At 36.3% G+C, this 25,212-nt stretch overlaps 1 protein-coding gene across 2 annotated transcripts in view; it reads right to left on the reverse strand.

Annotated features, from left to right (window-relative positions):
* Prkg1 (protein kinase cGMP-dependent 1) overlaps window positions 1-25,212 on the reverse strand; it is a 1,181,731-nt gene that overhangs the window by 1,022,390 nt on the left and 134,129 nt on the right. For both annotated transcript variants that reach the window (XM_042262603.2, XM_042262599.2), the window contains exon 2: window positions 12,104-12,270. In XM_042262603.2, coding sequence (XP_042118537.1) covers window positions 12,104-12,270 — 167 coding nt within the window. The remainder of the gene's footprint in view (window positions 1-12,103; window positions 12,271-25,212) is intronic.

A 25,212-nucleotide genomic window follows, 5' to 3' on the forward strand; every position in this document is an offset into this window, starting at 1 on the left:
GGATGGGCTGGGGGGAAGGGGAGGGGGGCAGGAAGGGAGAGAACAAGGGAATCTGTGGCTGTTATGTAGAACTGAATAGTATTGTAAAATAAAATAAAAGAAAAAAAAAGAATATCAGTTTTCAGAAAACAGGAAAGAATTTTCAGCTCAGTGCATAGATTTTCCATGGGTAACTATTTTTTAACTATAAATATCTGTAAATATGAGATATGATAAAATATGCAACTTTACTTATTGTGCTGGCTAGTTTTATATCAACTTAACACAAGCTAGGGTCATCAGAGAGGATGGAGCCTCAATCGAGAAAGTGCCTTCATAAGATCGGCAAGCCTGTAGGGTATTTTCTTAATTAATGATTGATGGGGAAGGCCCAGTCGATTGTGGGTGGTACTACACCTGGGCTAGTGATCCTTGGTTCTGTAAGAAAACAGGCTGAGCAAGCCATGAGGAACAAGCCTGTAAGCAGCACTCCTCCATGGTCTCTGCATCAGCTCCTCCAAGTCCCTGCCCTGCTTGAGTTCCTGTCCTGACTTCCTCTGATAATGAGCTCACACACACACACACACACACACACACACACACACACACACACACACACACACACACACATATCTTTTACCCTTCAATCATCAAAAAACATATCCTGTTCAGTATTATGTCCTCAGTCTCTGCTAACATATAGTAATATTGAGAGACTTAAATTGTACATTTCTTGAATATAGGGTAATCAAATGAATTTATAAGTTAATTCCAATAAAGAAGCTACTTTGCAAAAACATTTTTCAGTTTTTTTTCTGTTCTCGATTGTTGAGAATATTAAAATTAAGGCATTCTTAGACTACTCACTCAAAGGTACATTGTAATGTCATGAAAAGGGGGCATCAAATCTTTGGGGCTTACTAATCTTTACTATGTATATCTGTGGTCTCAAAGTCAATACAAAGAAAAACATTCCAAAAGAGTTTTCCTATTTTAGAACATTTTAACTCTAGAATTGATAAACAATTAAAATTCATAGGATTGAATCCAGATATTCAAAGCCATCTAAATTTTCTTTCAAGAGAACAAACAAAGTGATTGTCAAAAACCTACCAACTGACTATTTCTCTTCTGAAGCCGCATTTTTCCTGTACTTGAAAGCCTTATCTTCAATACCAGTGGATGAAAAGATCCAGAGTGTTCTTTATGGCAGAGCAATTCACCTTAACAAAGTTAATCAGATTAGGCACCAAAATGGAACTAAATAAACCACTAATATAAATATACTCTGTTATAATTCCATGATATATTAAATATGCATGAATTGTAAATTCCCGGGAATTTAGTTTAGTACCCTTTTACATCATATCTACTATAATTATAAATCTCTGTATGATACTTATAGGGATTTATGATAAAAATATTTTATTGGAAAGTTTATAGAATAGCCTAAGGGTAAACACCAGATTCAGACTGCAACATTCCAAGCCATAATAGTTCAATTCAGAAAAAAAAATGTGCAATTATAGGCTGCATTTCTCAAGCAAGAAACCATTGGAGAATGCCAAAAAGAACATCTGAGACCAAGTCCAATGGTCTCTATATCGGGGTCTGTATGTTAGTGTAGGCTGTTGCTACGGTAGTCACAGTCTAAAGCTTCTCTGATTGGGGAACTTCTATTCTCCCTTGGAGAGTATGCCAAAACCATTGCACACTATTCAAGGATGTCTCATTAGAGGCATGGATTCTAAAAACATTAGTCTAACCAGCCTCCCACAAAAATCATTGAGAATCTTGTTAGAGCCTCCAAGGAAATACATGGATGAGTTTTTAAAAATAAATCCATAACTGTAGGATCTTGTTAAATGTTCAGAATGCACACTGCTCAACAATTTCGTGCGATGATGAGTGAAGTAGCTTGACCCCATTATCAAGTGTGTTATTACACTCTGGGCCAGGTGCTAAACACGTTTTCTCTCCACTGTTTCAACTGTACTACTCTTGATCTTGACTTTCACCAAATAATACACACTTGAACTTCCAAAGTTGTCATTCCTTCAAAATGAAGAGTGAAAAGATTGACATTTGAGTGAAATGAATGAAGAGAGGATGATGGAAATAAAACACAAAATCCATAATTATTTAAAGTGAGAGTAAAATGGAAAGGGGAGACTTGCATTTAAAATGTTTGACTGGTATCACACTGGCTCCTTTTTGAAATTTGTTACCTTTCCAGCTACCATCTCAAAACTATATGCATGGCAAATTTCAATTATTTTCCATTTCTGAAATCTTCCAAACTGAGAAAAGCCACAATGCTACCTTTTTGTAATGGAATGAATTCAGTTCAACTCATAAGGCTTCATTTTAAACAGCCATGCCAGGATTCATTAGCTAAATGTGCCTGTCAAATTCAGGCATAGCCGTGCATAGCAGTGATTCTATCATGTGGAAGCCCAAGGCAGGGAGCTGGATGGCAGGAAGCAGAAAGGTATATAAGGTGTGAAAACCAAGGCAGGGAGCTGGATGGCAGGAAGCAGAAAGGTATATAAGGTGTGAAAACCAAGGCAGGAAGCTGGATGGCAGGAAGCAGAAAGGTATATAAGGTGTGAAAACCAAGAACTAGGGCTGGTTAAGCTTTTAGGCTTTTGAGCAGCAGTTCAGCTGAGATTCCTTCTGGATGAGGACTCAGAGGCTTCCAGTCTGAGGAAACAGGATCAGTTGAGGAATTGGCGAGGTGAGATGGCTGTGGCTTGTTCTGCTTCTCTGACCTTCCAGCATTCACCCCAATACCCAGCTCCAGGTTTGTTTTTATTAATAAGACCTTCTAACAATTCCTGCTACATCTGGCACCCAATGTTTGTGGTACAAATTCTCGAAAAAGCCACTTGCCTGTGGCCTCGTGGGCCCCAGCTCAGACCTGAGCTACATGTACGTTGCTGGTTGTGGTGGCACACTAGTTGGATTTGCTGAATGAGGCAGAGGCAGGAGGATCCCGAGTTTGAGGCCAGCCTAAGAACCTTGCTGACGAGAAGCTGCGACCAGGGCCAGACCTGACCACAAAAGGTGGTGGTGGGACCATAGAGGCATTGGATGCTGCTCCAAGTTGCTGGCTGCTTCTCATTGTGTTAGTTGACTGTGGTAATGCTGCTACCTGGGACGAAGGGTTTACTGCTGCTGGTTCAGAGAAGAATTGCCAGGACCATCGTGTTACAAGAAAGCATTGGCAAAGGTCAGTTTGGAAAAGTTTGGCAAGACAAATAGTGGGGAGAAATTGCTGTGAAGATTTTCTCTTCTAGGGAAGAACGTTCATGGTTCCGAGAGACACACTTTTCAGACTGTGATTGCTCCAAACCAGAGAGGAGAGGCGATGGTTGGTTACAAGTTATTAATTGTTAATGGTCAGGAAAAAAGCTGAACAAGGAGATTAGATTCAGAGTTTTTGTTTAAAAAAAGAAAAAGAAAAAAGAGAATATAGATGTGATAAAAATATAGACCTTCTAAAAATTCGTGCTATAGGAGCTCTCAAGTTTGAGTACAACCTGAAGTACAGAGTGAAAGGCCCAATGTCTAAAACACAAGGCAACAACAATAAAAATATCCTTCTTCTAAACATGAGTTTTCAGTAACACTGTCTTTGGTCAAAACATTTGGTTAGTTCTGTTTGAATTATACAACAAATGCTTCACTTTTTAACAATACATACAGATATATCCTTAGTTTATTTTAGACAAAGAAAATTATTGTTCAGCTTAATCACCAAACCTGTCACTGAATGACTTGTCATTATTTCCAAATATATAACACACTCACAGAAAAAACAAACAAACAAACAAAAAATAAAGAAAAAAATCACTGTGGAACATCCAAAGGTGTATTTTCCTTCTCTCAGGATGATTTATATTCTTAAATCATTTTGGAAAAGAATACAAGAAGTATAGAAGTAAAATACAAAATATTTTCCAGCATCATATTTTGAAAAGGGTAACTTGTTTTAGATTATAGAAAGAGACTTTTTCTGTAAATAATTAATATCTCACATACCTCACTCAAATGCATGCCTTTACAGATACATACATATGCATGAGGAATACTACCTTCCAAGATTTGTTAAAGAAAGAGAAAAATAAAAACCTCTGAAGATACACTTCACCACATTCAGATTAATAGCCTTTGTTCATCAGGTGTTACAAGGCCTAGATAAGAGAAAATATTTTCAACACTGATAACTGTCAAGAGGTAAGCTTCAGCGTATGTAAAGTTAACTACCCAACAGAAAAATGAGCAGACTAACAAAGACCCTTCAGAGGGGGAAAAAAGCTCCTAGGTATAGGAAAAGATGCTCCATCTCATTGGAAGTTAGAGAGAGGCAAGTGGAAATCACCAGACAGAACTGCATATCCACCCGGTAGGTTATCTCAATGCTAGTCAATAAAAATCACCACAAATACAAGAAACAAATGGAAACAGACATGTAAGCCACAATCAGATATGATCACCTTAATAAAAACACTTTGTAAAGTTATTTTGTGTCATTTAACAAACAAAAAGTGAAAGTGCTTTCTGGGAGGCAAAAATATTAGAAACAACAAAATTATCACAGGAAGTAAAAATGAATATATGGAACAAAATACTGTACAAGACCACCAAGCATCCAAAAAACAGCTCAGAATTATTAGTCTTGAAAAGTTTAGGTCTATTCAACATTCCACATGAGCTTTGCATGGTTGAGGTGATCAAGAGGAACTCTTTTGACCTATGGAACCTTACCAGTTAACTTGGAGAATGCTGATCCACAAAGCTACAGGTTCAGAATTGTCAAGTTGGGGACAGGATACAATAGATGTGATGGGGTTTACACGGGAGTCCCTCTTCCACCCACACAGTTTCTCCTAGCAGGTGCTACATAATCACTGCTCAAATGTCTCCAGAGATAGGTTCTCGCCATCACATAAAGCTGCTCATTTCACTTTTGGAACATTTTAATTAGTAGATTATTGATTCTCCAGCTGACTCAATTTAAATGTCTTTGTAGCTTGCACTTTTTTCCTTTGGTTATCAAGAATCATACAAAATAATTCCATTTCCATATGAGAGCAGTTTAAGCACTTAAGAACTTATATTTTCTTCCCTAACTTTCCATATATAGGCAAAATATTGCCAGATTTTGTAAATGTGTGTTATAATTTCTGAATTTGCTCTAGCATATTAAAGCTCTTTTGTACTTGGTACTGCAAAGAACATGATATTTATTCCATGTGCCATATAAATACCTCAGCTCCCTGTCTCAAACTCTGCTACCACATCTGAAATATTATTTTCAAAAATGCACATTTGGTATCTAAGAATCTCCTTGTTTATCAGATTTCATAAATACATGTTTTGTTTTGCTTTTGTATAAGTAGTTCATAAACGTGGTCTTTTGCATAAATATTACAAGTGTGATTCTCTAAAGGAATTATAAAACATCATATGTTTCTGTTGTTCTAAAGAAAGGTAGCTTCTGGATGAACATGAAAACTTAAGCCAAAAGGCAACACCTGATGTCAGTAAATAAAATGGTCTGTTTCACTTGTTACATTTACTAAGAACAGTTCCATATGAATATGGAACTTGAATATATTCAAGTCCTTCCTACACTCAGTAAGCATTTTGAAGCTAACTGAAAGGGAGACTTATCATTAATGTCCAGTTTCATACAAAATCCCTCTTTGAATGTCAGTATTCACAACATTTAATTCATTTAATTCCATACAGTGAATAAAAATTTTGGAGAGGACTAGCAGTTATAGTGGGAAATGTGTAAGTTTATCATGGAGGATCCCAGCATGAAAATTATAAATAGTTATGAGAATATGTAGTGTATGCAGACCCACATCTGTGAATTTGCCAAAAATGCATCAAATCAAGTGAGGTCACCCTGTGAGAACAGCTATGGATAACCAGATACTGCTTAAAGATAGTGTGCAAAGGTCCAGTCCAACAGTCCTTTCTGCTACAAGCTAAAAAGTGGCTCTTGAGAAGAGTTTTTAAAATTTAAACATGGAAAATAGATGCTATTGATTTTAGACAGAAAAAAATGGGGTTTCCAGTGTTCAAAGAATTTAATCCTAAACAGAAAGCACACAAAGGTGAACTAAGAATTAAGACAAATCACAGAGTTCTTCCATGAGAAGAGATGAACTAAGGAAGAGAAAAATTAATTCCAGATTGTCTGTAGAGAGTTTATCTTACAGCCAAGTGTCCAAGACTAGCCAGGGAGCCTGAATGGCAGAAGATCTGAAAAGTCTTAGATGCTTTCCTAATGAACCATTGATACACAGACTTGGCAGACATTTTACCTTTTTGCAATAATATAATTTTTCATCATGTAGTTTGATAATGTGCAACTTTTGTGAGTCTATGAATTGGGATATTCATAAAACACATATTCTTACATTTCTAATCTGTTCTTAAGTTAGCACTACTGAGTACTTGGATATGGGAAATCCAGGGCTCAGCTTCATATTTCAATGTACTTATGGAATAATTTTATTCAAGTGATCTAACCTCCCCAAGCATCAGTTTTTCTATCTGCCAAATGCATAGATAGATGGTTTCATAGCATCATTCATTATGAAGACAGAAAGTTTAATAATTAGCAAGTGACTAAACAGTATCTGACAAGGAAATACTTAAATAAGTTATTGTAATTAGTAAATATCTCATAAAATGCCATGATTCCACTGAAACAGTGAACTTAAATAGGTAATTCTCAAAATACACTAAGCATCATTGTGATTAAAATGAAATGCAATCTGCTTCCACAAGAAAAACCACAAAGTTATGCAAAAGCCATCTCTAAACAAATTAAACACTTCAGCAGACTAAAAATTAGCAATTCCCACTAGTCAAATATCACATTATATTCCTAAAGACTATATATTTTGTATTTGCAATTGCTAAATTAGAAATTTATTTTAAATGAGGTTTAACATCATAAACCAGTTTAGAATCTATTTCTTTATGAGAATAAGCTATACAATATATGCTAAACCATTTATATATTTTAGATGTCAAAGGAGCCTTAGGCAGTTTTTTTTTCTTTAAACCTGTACTATTCCAAACAATTCTTGATGAAATTTGAAAGTGATAATTTTACTAGGTTGTAATTTTAAGTGTCTGAAAGAATCATTTCTCTACAGAGAAACTTGAAAACTGGGCTGATTTTCTTCATCAGTTCATTGAGTGTTTTCATGAACATCTTGATAGTAAGCTTGTGAGAGATCCTTCAGATCCAATTCATTTACTGTAGCATACTATACTCTTTATAAATATTAATGTTCACAGATGAAAAGAATCCTTCTATATCAGAACATTGCTGTGTAAGCTTTGAGAAGATTGAATGTATTGGCTTAAAAAAACCTAATTATGCAATAGAACAATTTCTCAATTAAAATCTGTAAAAATTTAATGACAAAGTTTTTAAATTTAAATCATTTTGACATAAAGATAAAAGCACATGATCAACAAAAGTTATATTGATTAGATTTTAATTTCTGTTTAGAGAAAGGCTGGCATCAGTTTATACAATTATGGTCATTTTATTGAGTTTATTAAAGACAATCATTAGCATAAACATAATGTCCACGACTCTGAATATTAATATATTACTTAAAGTCTTGTTTTTAAAAGGACAATTGAAACAGTGTTTGTAATGGGTAATTACGATGACATGCTATTTAGTCAATCTAACAATGAAAAGAAGATAAATAAAATTTATTCAAATTAGATTGAGGCAGTGATGAAAATGTATATTTATCTTTATTAGAAGAAGTAATATATTCTCTGATGAGTATTTTTGTTGTACATAAATATACATGTATGAGAAAATATTTGTTTTTTTAATATGTTTTTTTACCTATGAGGTATTAACTTTGCATCATAGTATTTAAGTGTCGTTTATTTTGCATCATAATGTTTAAGTTATAGAATATCATCAAGATAAGGGAACATCACCAAAGGACTTTTGTTGTAGAATATTTAACTATGCCAAAATGTGTTACATTTGTTTAACTAAGTAAAGATGTCCTGCATTTGTTTATGTTGCAGAACATTTGTTTAACTAAAGATATGTTGTATTTGTTCAATTATGTAAAGATGTGTTGCTGTTTTACCTTCCTACCTAAGGTACCTGATTACTCCAATAAAAAGCTGAATGGTCAATTGCTGTGGATATCACTCTGTATAAATAAACACTGATTGGCCAGTAGCCAGACAGGAAGTATAGGCGGAACTAACAGAGAGGAGAATTGAGGGAACAGGAAGGCAGAGAGGGAGACTGCCTAGAGCCGCCGCCAGGACAAGCAAGATGTAAGGTACCAGTAAGCCACGAGCCATGTGGAAAAGTATAGATTAATAGAAATGGGCTAAACATAAGAGTAAGAGCTAGACAATGATAGTCCTGAGCTAATGGCCAAGCAGTTTAAATAATATAAGCGTCTGTGTGTTTATTTTATAAGTGGGCTCCGGGACTGGTAGGACTTGGTGGGACCTGGAGAGAAAAGCTCTCCAGCTACAGTCAATAGTGAGGGAGGAGGTATAGGTGGAATTTCCAGACAGGGACAATAATTAGGAGGAAGAATCTAGGCTGGAGGCAGTGGGGGGAGGAAGAAAGAAAAAGAGACACCAGGGAGATGCCAGGGGCCAGACAGACAGAAAGGGAGGAAGCAGGAAAATAGGACACATAGAATGAAAGGAAGGTAAAAAGCCCTGAGGTAAAATGTAGATGAATAGAAACAGGTTAAATTAAGTTAAAAGAGCTAGTGGGACAAGCCTAAGCTAAGGTCGAGCATTCATAATTAATAATACATCTCTGTATCTTTATTTGGGAGCTGGTTTGCAGCCCAAAGAAAATTCTAACTACAGACTTTGATCCTTTTCTGGGGAAAGAGTTCACTCATTTTCAGTTGTATAGGGTAGCTCCTTATGTCAGAATATGAGCTTGATGCTCATTATCTTTGAAGATTAAATACTGCTATGTATTAGCTATACCATATTGTGGAATATTATTTTAAGATGCCTTACATTTGTTTATGGTGTGGAACATTTGTTTAATGATGCAAAGATGTGTTGCATTCTTGTACATTGCATTTGTTTATCTCTGTGAAGTTGTGTTACTTTGCCTGTCAAAAACACTTGATTAGTCTAATAAAGAGCTGAATGGCCAATAGCAAAGCAGGAGAAAGGATAGGCAGGTCTGGCAGGCAGAGAGAAAAAAAAGGAGGAGAAAGCTGGGAGGTGAGAATGAAGGATCAAGAAAAGAAGGGGCCAGCCACCCAGTCCGATACAGAATAAGAAGGAGAGAAACGATATACAGAAATGGAGAAAGGTAAAAGTTCAGAGGCAAAAGGTACATGGTATAATTTAATTTAAGAAAAGCAAGCAAAAAACAAGCCAAACTAAGGCCAAGCATTCATTATAAAGATAAGACTTTGTTTGATTTATTTGGGAGCTGGGTGGCAGGACCCCTGAAGAATATAGAGCCAAAACAGAAAAAAAAATAACCAACTACAATACCAAGTTGACATAGGATGAATTTGTCATATCCACTTGGCTTCCAAGGATACCAGACGCATGCTTAATTGTTATCCTAGATACTTCTTTCAAGGTATGCTATAGATTAGAGTAATATTAGGAATAAACTTTGAGTTAGGCTTAATGTCATAATGGAAGTCTTCAATCAGCTGATGACCTAAATAGACAAAAGAAGGATCTATCACCACAGGTGAGGGAATTCTACAGCAGACAACCTTCAGCCATTGCAGCCCTGAGCATTTTGGACAACCACCACATGAGCCCGTTTCAAGATAAACTTCTTTCTCACTACACACACACACACACACACACACACACACACACACACACACACATATACATATATAAATATAATTATCTATATATGTCTAAATAAACAATATATAATAGCTATCACATATGTGTATATATATGTGTATGTATATATATATATATATATATATAGTTTATTCTGTTTCCCTATAGAGCCTTGACACACCCTCATAGTTAAGTGCTTAAGTGCTGAATTAAGATTGCCTAACTACCAGAATTGACCTAGAAAATAATATATCCTCATTAAATCTCAGTTCCTCTTCTATTAAACCAGACAATAAATTTAGACTTTATGCATGACCATTCTGAATATTAATTGAGCTTTATATATGAAAAGTGTTTAAATAAGCATGCTCAGTATAGTGGACATTGTTCTAGACATTCAATAAATCATATATGTAAAAGTAAAACACACTTTGAAAGGAAGGAGATAAAAAATATGGTTTTTTTCTTTCTATTTGTAAGGTCTTATGGAAATCTAATTTTTAAGAAATATTCAAGATGAAGGAAAACTTAAGCCACAAGTTTTGAATTTTTATTGCTGCAGTGGAATGCTAATGGTTACAATTTGAAGACAATCAAACTGAAAGTGCAGCTTGCTTTATACAGTAGCTATGCTCTACATAGATACCTTACTAGTACAACATCTGACTAATAGAATCATTGGCACATTTAATATGAGGCCTAACTTTAATCATTTCTAGGAGAATGCCTCTAGTTTCATAATCTGTACTTGGACCCTATTAATTTCTTCCAGTTTTTTTCCTATACTGTCTGCTCACTGTCTCACAACATACCTACCCTGTAAATTCATTCCTATCCCCACAATTCTCTACCAAGTGCATAATATTTATATTTGTGCTTACTGTGCTTTGGTATTATCAGAAGAAACCATAGCTGAATATTTATACCTTTTCAGCCTTGAGCAGAAGCTTATAATGTGGAAGCAAAATGTGAAATGTTAAAGGAAAAGATGATAGACACTACTATGTAAACACTGAATATTCCAGAATAATACAAAGAAAAATTTTAAAGGTAAAGCACAAAGAAACACATAACTTTCAAGTACTTAATAGAAACAAATAAGACATTATTACTTTATTATGTGTTACTATTTACATCAAATATTCATATAAGTTATCTTATTTAACTTCCTTATAATCCTGTAAAATGAGCAAAAACCCACAGATATTATCAATGTTAATAATAATGATATTTTGGTTTAAAAACACTATTTGGGGCTTTTAGCTTAATGAGAAACATTCCTAACCTTTACCTATTAAATCCAACAGCCTTTTCAAACTTTTTCAGTTGTGGTAATCAGCAACATCTCTGGATGCTGCCATGAAGATCTCCTGTTTTACAAACTGGGTTGTTGAACCTCAGAGAAAGTATGACTTGCTCCAGTGCACATTTTATCTTAATGACCTATAAACTAGAAAGTGGTTGTAAGAGTCAGGAATCACTCAACATGAATGCTCTGGACTAAACAATGGCCATACCTAATAAACCAAATAGCTTATAGCACATGCATTTCTGGACTCACTTTCATCTCAGGCAGTTCAGAAATCATCTCACATTCTTTCCACAAAGGTAAAATACAGCGTTATAAATTTCACATTAGAAATAATCATTATTAAATTTACTTAGACATAAAATATATCTACATAGTTAATGGCTAAGTTATTCATCAAAAACAATTTCTATCTCAGTTTCTGAAGGTTTTGTGAAACCCTCTTATTAATTAGACAGCTAATATGCCATTCAGGCTTCATTGTCTCTGTGATATATATGCAAGTGACTGAAAACATCATCTTTATCCGAAAGAATCATAACAGGAAAACTAGTCACGTATTAAATGTTAAGGTAGAGTTGAAGACACTGATTATCTGACCTAAAAGACTTTCCATTATCTTGAGTTATCATTGATATAATGTCAGCATGCTCAGGAGTGTAACTGTGTGCAGTCTCATTCAGTTACCAAAGAGTGTTGTTTTCACAATTATCAACTTTTGCCAGCTGTTAAAACATATGGAATCCTTAGATTAATATCCTAAACACCAAAACTTCATACAATTAGACAACCACGGTACCTAGTAGTATTTCAGCTCCTTGCAAACTGCTTCCCCATGAAAGAAGGAAGACAGGCATTGTTCCACAGAATACATTGCAATCCTTGTGAAGCTGAGAAGATTGGGAAGGAATGAGTGGCAGAGGAGCAGGTTACTGACCATACCTTCCATGACATACACCAGTGATCCCACATCTCCTTCCTTGATGATGCAGCTGTCTTTGCCATATTCCACAGGGTACATACAATCCACAATCTCCTGGATCTGGGACAGCTCCAAGTTCTTCATGAAGTCATTGTCAAGGATGGCCTCCTTTATAAGATCCTTTGACCTAAGGCAAGAGAGGGAGGAATTACTGATGCATCCGACCAGTCTTTCATAGTTTTCGAGGCTCAGTGGAGCCATGCAGTTCTCTGGCATACAACCAATGAATCTTCTTGAAAGGCATGAACACAAGGCATGGTGACAGCAGAAAGAGGACAAGAAGTTTTCCTCCAAGCAAACTATAATTAAGTAAATGATCAACACACAAACAAGCATATAGTTTCAAAATGTGTTACTCTACAAAGATTGTGGGGAAAAAAACAATAGATGAATATTAAATTAAAATTTATAATTTGATCTAAGAATAGATGCTAACTAAGTTTACAAAATTATAAAAGAAATAAATATTATACTATATATTATAAAAGAAAATTCATAATCTTCTATGCATCATCTACTAGACTTTATGTTTTTAATTTGCTCTTTTCTGTATACCATATTTCTACTACTAATGCCATTTGTGTTATGGGTGCTCAAGAAATAGTCTAGCTGAAGATTTTTTAAGAAGTAGATTCTTAATTATCTCATTGAAACAACTGGCAGAAATGTGATGACCTTTCATCTGAATGTCTTCTTTCTGTAGAAAACATTATTTCTATGAGTATCTTCATTTAGACTAACTAGACAGATGAAACTATGTTGAACAAGATATTCAAAAAGCATATGATTTAGAACTGGAATTAAAAACAGATAGTCAGTAGGAAAGATATAAACAAAATTTGCAATTGGGATTCAGTGGTTGTAAGAGAAGTTTGCAGAACTTAAAAAAGTGTGATAATTTTATTCACTGATGGATAAGAAGTTCCACACCACTTACTATGGGTATAAAAAACAGAGAAAACAGTGCTAAGAAATAGCTTGTCAAGAGGGAAACAATTATAGGATAAGTCAGAAACTGGGTTTAATGAAAGCTGAGTCCTTTCATTAAGGGACTTTCATTAAAGGACATGTGGAGCAGCACACTTGGAATTTTATATTGAATGATTTGAATTTGTAAAATGTGAACACAAGCTGGCCTTTGTTCACACTGACTCTGATAACACACACTGGTTCTCAGAGAAATGGCTTGCAATAGGAACTACTCGCCTCCATCTCTGTGTGACTTCTCATCTAGGCTGAGACGAACTGGCCTGATCTTCACACACTGTGTGCTTCATAGTGATCTGAGTTTAAACATTAAAGAGACATACATAAAACTAAAAATACTCACAACTTAATTTCTATGAAAAACTCTGAAAATGGATGGCTGTACTGCAATTAAAAATGAATTTGGAAGGAAGCAAAGAGAGGTATATTGGGGGTCTGGGGGGTGAAGAGAAGGGAGAGATGTAGTTATATTAATCTCATTTTTTAAAAAAATATTAAAATACATTCATGCATAATATTAGAGGCATAGAGAGAGCTGTGATATTTTATGTGAAAAAGCATTATGCAGAATTGTTTTAGGGTAAATATAAGTGTAATGAATATCATAAAAATAATAGGCCTTGAAGTTACATATAGTTAGGACTTCAGATAGATAGTCTGGCCGGCTCTAAAATGTTCCTTACTTTTCTGAATTTCCATTGTATCATCTGGAAAATGCCATTTTTTAAGAAGAAGAATTAAAAAAAAACATGTAACAGGTTTCTATGTAAAGCCTAATGACGATACAAAATTATGTTCAGTAAACAGGAAGGGATAAACTTGATAGTAGCAATGACTGCAGAAGCAGCAATATGAGGAATGTACCAAATTGTCCAATCATGACTTCAAACAATATCAAGAGGAAACCAACAAAATTTTGACTTTGTGGCCTTTTGTGACAGAATTATGTTTTTCTTTCTATTTTTCTACATTTATAGTTTCCCAGTTTCTGAAGTTTAGAATGGGCATGCATTTTTCAGTAAAAAAAAAATCATTTCAAAAGTAAAACATAAACAGTAGCTACTTTGAGGAAAATAAAACTAATCTATTTTCCATTTAATTAATGATCGCAGGCCATGATTGGCATCCGGGATCTGACTCTTCAGGAGGTTGGCTTTTATATTCTTGACATCCTGTGAGCACTAATGGCAGGAATTTTCACTTCAGAAAGTGATGGTGATAGATGGAAAGGTATTAAGAATCTCAAGATGTCTTGATCTTAAAAGTCCTGTTTCTGAGGCAGAGTCCTTCCACTGCATGATTTCTGGTGTTCTGACTTATTTTTAAATTCCCATGTGCATGAAACTTTGTTTTCAGGCCAAAATTGCATTGCTTCTTTTCAGAGTTTAAAACAAGAAGCAAAAGTTGTCTTCAAGAAGTTTGCATGCTTAACTATCTTTCTCACTGTGACCTCACGAAGGCTAGTGGTACCTTCTTATTGACTCTCATATACATTAATTCATAAATATTTCCCCAAATACCAGAGATTTTATCTAGAGTAAATTCATTTTAGCAAAGGCATTTTCCTCATATAGAGTGGTATTGACCTATCATATGAATACAGAAATGGTAAAACAAGGAACTCCAAGACCATTGCTGACAACCATGCAAATTCCCCAAGTACTCAGGACAGAGTGCCAGAGCATTGCAGGGACACATGTTTCTCAAATCTCATTTTGGATGGAGATCACTAAATCTTGAGTCTCTGAAGAAAATTACTCTAGGCTTCACATGTACACCTGTGTCAGCATGGAACAAATTTATGGGGCTGTAAGTGAAGTTCAGAGTTAGAGTGCTAGCATTCATGAAACCCTGGCTTTAATCTCCAATGCTGCAGAAACAGACAGACAGATAGAGAGACAGAGATAGATAGATAGATAGATAGATAGATAGATAGATAGATAGATAGATAGATAAATGCTGATCAATAGAAGACCTAGGACTTATCATTGATACCTCCACACAGATTTTGTCAAATGACACTCTTTGTCAATAAAAATATCACAAGTAATCTATCTCTGCATTACAGCAAGATGGAAATTTTGGGCCTCTGTGTGATCTAGTTTGTCTGGCTAGTTTCCTGCCAACTTGACACAAGCTAGATCCACGGAAGAGGAGGGAGCCTCAACTGAGAAAATACCCCCATAAGATTAGGCTTTAGGCCTGATCTTAATTAGTGATTCATGGGGGAGGGCCCAAGCTCATTGTGGGTGAGGCCACTCCTAGGCTCATAGCCTTGTGTCTATAAGAAAGCAGGCTGAGCAAGCCATGAAGATTGAGCCAATAAGTAGTACTTCTCAGTGGCCTCTGCATAACTTCTGCCTCCACATTCCTGCCCTGCTTGAGTTTCTGGCCTGACTTTCTTCAGTAACGAACTGTGATGTAGATGTGTAAGCCAAATAAACCCTTTCCTCCCCATGTTGCTTTGGTCATAGTGTTTCTCACAGCAATAGTAACCTTACCTAAGACAGAATTCCAGGTTGATCTTGTCAGGAAGTGATATCCAAAGCCCAGGCTTTTAACAGACATTTTAGGCCTTTCCCATAGGAACTTGAATAAAGGACTTTCAGGCAATTCTCACATGCCAAGAACAAAATAAAATGTTCTCTATGGTTTTAAGAACTATCTCCAGAGGCCTGAAATCTTCACTCTTGTTTTTAGGACAGAGTACCCTCCGTGATATCCAAGGCAATGATAATGATGCCACATGCAGCTTTCCCCAGCAGAGTATGAATTACATCTAATTCTTCAGTGTGGAAAGAATGTCTAGGCACTGAAATAGTCGCAGCCATTAAGTTCTCTCTAAGTATGGAAACCAGCCAAAACAATCTAATAACTGAACACAAAACTTCAAACACAAAACTTCTATAATCAAGCATTTAAAGAAAAAAAATGTATCCATCTCTTTAGTCCTCAATGGTCAGCTTTGGGCTCAGATATCAGGAAAAGTGATCAATGCAATTCAAGTACACTGCAGCCCAGAATACAGTCTCTACAATTAGGAATTCCCAAATCCTATCCCTCATGACAATCCATAGCCTTTTCATCCAGATGCAGTTCTTGCAAGACCTCCTGGCAGTTCTAATTCTGTGAGTCATTTCAGAAAGATAACTCCATCTATCTGCTATGATATATTTGAACAATCACCTCTCAGAGAATAAATAAATAAAGTCTCTTGAAATAGTTCTCTGGCTGCCACTTAGTTAAGATCCTGTTTAGAATGTGTCCTTTCTCTGGCACAGTCTTCTTGGGTCCACTCTACAGGTACCAGATGGCTGAGAATTAATATGACCAGCTGACACTTTTTTAAAGGTAAAATTTAATTGGCTAATCCCATTGGACAATTTTGGTATTTCTTCGAAATTGAAAATCCATCCACAATGACTTTAGGTCAGAATGTTCACATCTACCAATTCGGCTAGCACTTTCCAATCTTATAGCAAAAATATGCATGAGGAAATATAAAGCTTTTTTAGCCTTCAGAGGCAAAATGAGTATTTAATATAAAACATTGGCATCAACAGTATAAAATGTACAACAGTAGTGTTTTTCATAGGTAAATAATAACATTAAATTTTTTGGTAATGTATATATTGTAACTTTTTTCTATTTTTCTCAAGCTCTAAAATAGAAAATTTAGTTCCATTGCCATAAATTATGAAATCAGAGTGAATTAATTCTAGAAATAATAATTGATAATAGGGAAATCTGGTTAGCCCATAAAATATTCATTTGCTAAAATGTCACTTAGATGATAACATAAGCATTCTCCTTTTTAAAGTAAGGTTCCCCTTTATTATCACTGACTAAGAACAATGATAAATAGCTCTTGAAATCACAGGCTAGCTATTGGCAGATAATAGAGGCTTATATTAATGACAGGAAAATCACCATTCTTTGTAGGTGTTTATTAGTTTTCAAAAGAGTCAGTATTAAAATTCTCCCATTCAACTATTCAAGTCATTCATCTGTGCAAATATGGATACACGTATCTGGTCATTCACAGAAGTAAACCTAACTTAAAATGCAGCAGTCACCAAAAAACCCAGATCAAATTCTTGTTCTCTAAGCTTCCTCTTTGGTATCAGAAAAATGCATGTTAGGTTTCATAGAAGTGCTGTAAAGTGCTTTTCTTGAGAAAAAGCAAAATCACACTCATCACACTGAAGAATGTTAGGAACTATGTAGTTACATCTATTAGAAATTAACTCTATCACTGACGTCCATATGCCCACACAACAAAACTGGGCAGTGATTGAAAAGAACATGACACATGGCCTAAGTTTATATGCCTAGTTGCAATTCAACATCACACAGCATTTTTGAACTTTCAATGAGTTAAATAACAAGCCTTTTAGAAACCACTTGTTTACAGGATGGTTAACACAATCAAACTATGAACACTCAATAAGTTAGTCACCATCTCGGAAAACTTCAGGACATAGTTGGATGCCATGATATTAGGGCCAAGTGCCTCATACCTTTACCACACTACACATTGTCATTTAAATTGCTGTAATGCCTTGATTTCTATAATCAACAAGTAAATGAATCATTTAAAAACAATTAGTCTCTGGGATAAATTACCATACCCTTTAAATGAGCTTGCATTTAACAGCATAAAAATAACATGATCCTCTGCTAGCTCTGCCTGCCTCACACTCCAGTGTGTACATTTTCCCTTGGCTGAAAATAACAACTTGGTTAATTCACTCAAGTCATCTAATTTCAGTCGACTGAAACCAAACTTAACCTGGTTCTACTACTATCTGACATGTCTCAGGAAGCAAAAACTTTAATAGACCTGGTTGTTTTCTCTCCAAATACTATTTGGTATCAGGCTTTGATACATGAGGGACTTTGAATCAACCTGAAGGGAAATTGAAAACAGAACTAAAAAGTTAATTCTCAGTCCTAGTTGTAAAAGCTGTGTGGGTCCTAAGCTTCTGAAAAAAAATGGAAAAATTCAGCCCCAGCCTGGCAACCTAAGTCACTGTCACGGTCGCAGTAGCTGGACCACTATTGATATGAATTAAATAGTTTCTTTGTGTTCTGTAATATGCAGAATTCTTTGCCTCATTTATGCTTCATTGTGGTTCTCTGAGTTCATTAAAGTGGAATTCAGAGCGTTTTCAACATGGTCAATGATGCTTACTTAGAAAGTCACAGGCACAGTCAGGATTTAAAGATTAATCTGTTTGGCTTCTGAGACCACACTTTCCCTAAATGCTTCAACTTCTAATTCTAAAGCTAAATTTTATTTCCCAATTTCAAATAATTACCCTAATTATAAAATCCAAAAGTAAATATTATGCAAAAATCTGCAAAGGTAGCAATTGTGTTTGGATAACATTCTCTTTCATCTGAAAAGACTATTTCATGGTTTCCAAGCAGCCCTACATAGGACCTTTCATTCCATGATGCCCTAAGCTGAGCAAGAGGGAGAATACATATGACTATTATACTTGCTTGGCATGTAAGAAAATGCAAGCACCAAGAAATGCAAGACCTGGGAAGTTGATGCTCAAGATCATTGACAACCAACCTAGAATACAAACCTTTGTTTCTTACATTCATGTTTAAATCTCTTCATTCATATTCTATCATTCTGTTCCTTTGTTTCTATGTCTTTCTGTCCATACCTCTCTTTCATATACATCAGCCTTTTATTCTTTAAATTCACATGGATAAAGGACAATAAATTCACCGTAGCAGTAGAAGTAGGAAAGTACTCCCATTTGACAATAATTCTGTGGCTTAAAAAGTTTTACATAGCAATTTCCTCCAGATGAAATCTTCCATCTTAGAGGGAAGCTCTTTAAGACACGGGATCTTCTGAGTAGGGTGGTGGTGGTGGTGGTGGTGGTGGTGGAAGATTCCATCTTTCAGAGGAACCCCTTAAGCTCAAAAAGTAAACAACTCAAACACTTAGAAAGTCTGTCAAACTGACCAAATACTAGACCCCTCCACTCCCAAGCATATATAAACAATAAGGACTTCTGAAAAACACACTGACAAGCTGAGATGCCTAAAAGTGGCTCAGACCACCAGATACCTGGAAGGAATAGAGGCAAGGAAAGCTCCCAAGAAAGCATACAGATCAGCCCAGCTGCCTGGAAGAGGCTCGGGCCAATGGAACTACCTAGGAAGACATTCTCCCAACTCTTTGGCTGCCTCTAGTTAGACAGTGCTCTCCAGGTTTCCAGCTGTCAAGGGCTGGTTCCCATGCTGGACTGGGCTTTCGATGACACACCTGTCGCTGAGTCATTTCTGGTTCATTTAGTAACCCCTTACCCACATTCCTATACATTTCCCAAAAATCTCTACAGGTTCACGTAGTTGGACTTTGGTGGTATCCACATTTCAGTCTGTTGTCAGTTCCCTATCTGGGGTAAGTAGACATTTGCTCATGTCTCCCTGGGAATGATTTCACAGAACATGGGGGTGGGGAGATGGCTCAGTCAGTAATGTGTTTGCTGTTCTAGCGGCAAAATCGAAGTTAAGATCCCCAGTACTCACATAAAAAGCCAGGTTGATGGCATATTCATGTCATGACAGTTCTGGAGGAGCAAAGTCAGGAGGAGCCCAAGGACTTGCTCGTTCAGCCAGTCTAGCTGTGATAATGAGCTCTAGGTCAGTGAGAGACCTGTCTCAAAATTAAGGTGGAGACTGTAAAGACACCTGATGCTAAAAAGCTGGGTGGTGGCGGTAAACACCTTTAATCCCAGCACTCCAGAGGCAAAGCAGTAGGATCTCTGTGAGTTTGAGGCCAACCTGGTCTACGAAGTGAGTTTGAGGACAGCCAGAGCTATTACACAGAGAAATCTTGCATTGGAAAACAAAGCAAAACAGTCACCTGATGCTGACTTTTTGCCTGCATATGCACACAAAGAAAATAAATTAATGAAAGTAAATTTAAACATTCATGTTGGTTCATTCAGGGAGATCCACCTCTTCTATGGACCAACACCTCCTGAGCTTAGCAATGGGGGTCAACTGATTGTGATCTAGTATACTTACATTTCCTCTCTCACTTCTTCCTTCCCATTCTGTACCTTCTGTCCCAGATGGCCTCTATATACAGAGATGGCAGAGGAATAAAGTCTACGGAAGTGTTACCATGAATTAAGATGAATGTTTGTGTTTTAATTCAACAGAAATGGCAAGCTCCTAGGCAGCTGGAAGAACAGCTCAGTGGGAGAACACTTGCCCTTATATAGGAGGCCCTAGGTTCTCCCCACAAAAAATTCATGAAAGAAATAGAAGTTTCCACTGTGTCTATAGGAAAAAAAGTCTAAGAAAAATTAACAAAATAATAAAACTCACCATTTTAAACTCATTTAATTAATGACCAATCAAATTATTTTATTTCAGGAATCTGGATATGGTAATAAACATTAAGTACTTTGCATATAGTAGAACCTAATATGTTGATTTTATAATATTAGATGTATGTCTCCGTATCATGATTTAGATACTATAATCTGAATTAACTACCTTAAGTTTTCACTGGAGATGACAGAGAGGGTTAGGGAGGCAGAGAAATGTGAAGATAAATAAATGTGATTTCCTAACTTTCATTCACTACCTATTTATCATGTAGTATGTTGTCCTCTGAAGGTTTGTTCCTTTCAGAAGCAAGTAGTTAATATTTATTATCTTTTCAGTAAAGCATTTCTAGGCCTAAATATCAGCCACTGCAGGTATATGCAGGCAGTAGTGATTGATGCATTTAAAACGCAGCCACAACCTCCCACGAAGAGATTTAAAGACTGAACTAAGGTTGCTGTCAATAAAAATATATTTTGGGGAAATGAACTCTACTCATAATTCTGGAAGACGATTACATAGTGAGGTCAGTAGAGCGTATATTTCAACACAGTTAGAAGGGGATTTTGAATATTCTCACAATGAAGAAATGATAACTATTTGAGGGGTTGTGTATGCTAATGGTTCTGATGTGACCATTTCCTAGTCTGTTCATGTATTACAACATCACCTTGTATATCACAAATTAATATTTGTCAATTAAAAGAAAACAAAGGTACAGGAATTACTGGATGGCACTCTGCACATAGATCTGTCACAGCTTCTGCTTTGCTGTCAGCTTCTGGAATGAAGGAGATTAGAGGCAGGATGGAGGTATGTGAATAGGGTGGGGAACATGGAAATCCCTGCACTTCCCCCAGGGATATTCCAGGTCTAAGTGAGAGTAATATGTAGGAAAGAGCATTTTGGGTGCTTTTATATTTTTCTGAAAATTCTTAATACAGATGTTTTACATCTGTAATTTCCACTCCTCCCCCACCGGTTCCTCCTATGTCTCCTACCATTTCCCCTCAAATCATAACCCCTTCTATAACCGTAATAGTAACACACACGTAACCTAAGTCCACGTAGTGTCACTACTGGGTACATGTGTTTAGGACCAATCACTTGGAGTTGGACAATCTATCAGGAGTTTCAGTACCTATGTTAATTCACTTCATCCTTCCACCCCCAACCCACACACATAAAAACTCCTTACAGAAAGCCCTGGGTCTTAGCAGTTAGTAAAAAAAAACAGCAAATACAAACTTTAGATTTTTGTCCCACAACCCTTTTATAGGAAACACTACTTCAGGTGTGTAAACCTTTTAGTCATCTGCTCAGTCGGAACCTTCTGTTCTTCATCCACTCATTCAATCACCAAGGCATTCCTTGGATGCCTCATATAAGACATGGTACTAGGTACCATCTGCACAGGAATAAGGGGGAGGAGATGCCTGTTTTCTTGGAGCTAATATGATAGTAGAAAAGGAAAAAAATACAACGTGAGACTAGAGACATGTATAGAAAATGTCTGGAAGGTTAAAAAATAAAGGTGCATAATGCAGAAGGTTAGAAGGAGGTGTATTTCAGGTCTGAAATTAAAACAAGTACAAAAATGAAACATGTAGGCAGAAGTTTCAAGATAAAGTAAGCCACCATATAGAAGCCTTAAAGGAATATATATAAACCAGAAGGAGCTGGTTATTTTGGGGCCAATATTAGGGTTTTAAAACAGCCCTTGAGTTTGAGCTAGAAGCTTTTGGGCAGGAGGGGAGGCAGCTGGAGATGAATTTGCAGACTTGAGCAGAGTCTGGTTTAGACAGGGACCTGCAAGCTCTTTGGAAAGAATTAGACTTTGGATGGAACGTGAATCTCTGAGGAGAATGAAAGGAGGATAGTCAATGCTATGCTGTGACTTATGTTTTTAAGAGATCACGAGGATTTCAGTCAATAAACTAGGACAACGTCATGTGAAAGGAGACCGGAAGGAAGACTCAGAAAGGACACTACACTATTTCAAGCAAGATACAATGGTGACCTAGGGCTTAAACTCTTCCCCTAGTCTCCCTCTTTAGCCACGGAAGTTTCACACAACCCTAGGTATACAGATACACATAATAGTATGTAAATATATAGATACATAATAGGTATATAAATTAAACACTAATAAACCATGAAGAAATTTATTTTAAAACAACTCAAATGTTTATCAAAGACAAAAGCAATTTTTCATACTAATGAGGTAGAGTGCTTGTTTATTTTTGCACAAAAAATAGACCTTGGCTAAATACTTGACATTTTGGGATTCAGAGCATTATCAATATTTTTCAGAGTTTCTCAATATTTTGATTTTATTATTATCATCAATGCTAAGAATGCCATTTCATATAAATACATAGTACAAGATGGCAGAAAGATGTTATAGGTCACTTCAGAAACTATTGAAAATAATATTCTTACCTTGAGCCAAAACTCATTTAACAATTTATATGAAACTCAAGTTGGCCACTCAAGCACTAATTTTTAAAATTAAACATTCTAACAACATATGTCCCAAGTTTGCTTCTCTGTGGCTGTGATAAAACACTGACCAAAATCAACTTGGAAAGAAAGGGACTTATGTGGCTTAGAGAATGGGCCATCAATGAAGAGCCTCAGGGCAGAACACAAGCAGGACAGGAATCTGGAGGTGTGAACTAAGGCCATGACCATGGAGGAATGCTGTTTATATTTCTTTCTGTGGACTTTTAGGCTTTGTTTTATAATCCAGGTCCACCTATCCAGGGAGAACACCATCCACAGCAGGCTGGGCTTTCCCACATCAATCATTAATGAAGAAAATGTCCCCCCAAAATGCCCACAGGCCAGTCTGATGGAGGCAATTCATCAGTTGAGGTTTGCACCCAAGTGATTCTGGTTTGTCTGAAGCTATCAAGGCTGAACTAGCACAACATACAGTCCAAAGAAATGCTAATGTGATACATGCTTAGGATTGATAGTAAAAAAATACTAAAAATCTGTATTTTCTATAATTAGATGATTATGTTGCTATGAATGCAGAAAATGCACACTAAAAAGTATAAATTCTGCAATTCAAATCATATATTATCAAATGAAAGCCTGGACATTTCCAGCAACCTCAGTTGGATTTGCATAGCGCAAGGGATTTTGCAGCGTAGAGGGTACATCTGTGTGCTCAGAATCAAGTCAAATGAAGCAACATGCCCAAGTGCTGCCAGAAACATCTCAGATTCATTAAGAACTTGATTTTTGAATTAAATTTTGATCATTGTAAATTCATTGACCTTTTCTGTTTATCATTTTTCATGACCTGTACATCCAGTTACATTGCCCTATGTGGGGATGTGGCCCACAGTTACAAAGCTCAGGGCCTATATTTGAAGGGTGACAGAAGGAATATGTGGAAATGTGAACAGCTTCAAAGTATCATTTTGCAGGTAAACACTACAGGACTGGCACCATTGATATGAGAATAACAGAGAGAGAGGCATCCTAAACATCCAGTTGGAGTAAATGCATGTGCATTGGTGCCATTTCTCAAGAAGGCTTGGGCCTGAAGACATGACAGGCTCCCAGAGATCAAACTGACCCAGAAGTGGGGCGAAGGGAAAGAAGGGAGATTTCTAAACTATATAAGATTAGAAATAGCAAGGATCTGGAAATAGGCCTAGGGCAGTATACATCTGGAAAGACACATTTCAAGGAGGTAACAATGGCTGATGTTCCTTTTGATTCCCACAAGAGCCATATTTTTAAAAAATTTATTTTTAACATTTTTAATTATGTGTAGGGAGGATACTATGTGAGTGCAGTGTGCCTCAGAGGCCAGAGGTATCAAATGTCCCTGGAGAAGGAGTTGCAGGTGGCTGTGAGCCACCTGACATGGGTTATGGAATCCTATCTTGGGTCCTCTGCAACAACAGTACAGGCTTTTAACCACTGAGTCATCTCTCCAGCCCCCACAGCCATAATTTTTAATATGAACAACTTTATATCATTGGTCTGGCTAGCTCTGACATCAATCATTCATTACAAATGAGCTCTGCCTTTTAGTCTAGCAATAATTAACACTGCTTTCCCCAGGCTTATCCCTGTGGGTTTATTCCTTAGATTTCCTTACGCACACAAGTTTCAGAGAAACTGAGATTTTATTTGAAAAAGAATAACTCAAAAAGAAAGATGGTAAGACTTACATTCTTGTGTTTTATAAAGAGGAGGATTGTGCATGCACACACACACAACTAGATAGATACATAGGAAAACCTGTAACATCTATTGTGGTGCCAGTAGTATCTAAAAAAACCAGTTTCTTCCTCATTTATCAGAGTAAAATGGCAATCAACCAGAGTTAAATCAAAATTAGACCGCCATCTTGGCAGTGAGAAGTCTCCCTTACTGTTGAGGAAATATATTTGTTAGCAGCCTGACAGAATAATTCATGCAAGAAACTGGTTTAGCAGATTTGATTCTCATGCCAACTTACTGCAGATAAAGAAAAAAAAAGGCATCAGGGAGAAAGGCAGGCAATAGAGAACATCAAAGTGACTCAATATTAATCATACTTTGACTCATTCACCACTATATAAGCCTCATTACCCACCCCTCCATTTATTTCCTAAGCTGAGAATTGTGTTGTAAATGACACCATTCAGAGGAATGACTGTGCCATGAGGATCATTAAGGGTTCTGTGCCGAATATAATATTTTGGAG

Source organism: Peromyscus maniculatus, chromosome 1, assembly GCF_049852395.1.
Source record: "Peromyscus maniculatus bairdii isolate BWxNUB_F1_BW_parent chromosome 1, HU_Pman_BW_mat_3.1, whole genome shotgun sequence".
Lineage (NCBI taxonomy): Eukaryota > Metazoa > Chordata > Mammalia > Rodentia > Cricetidae > Peromyscus > Peromyscus maniculatus.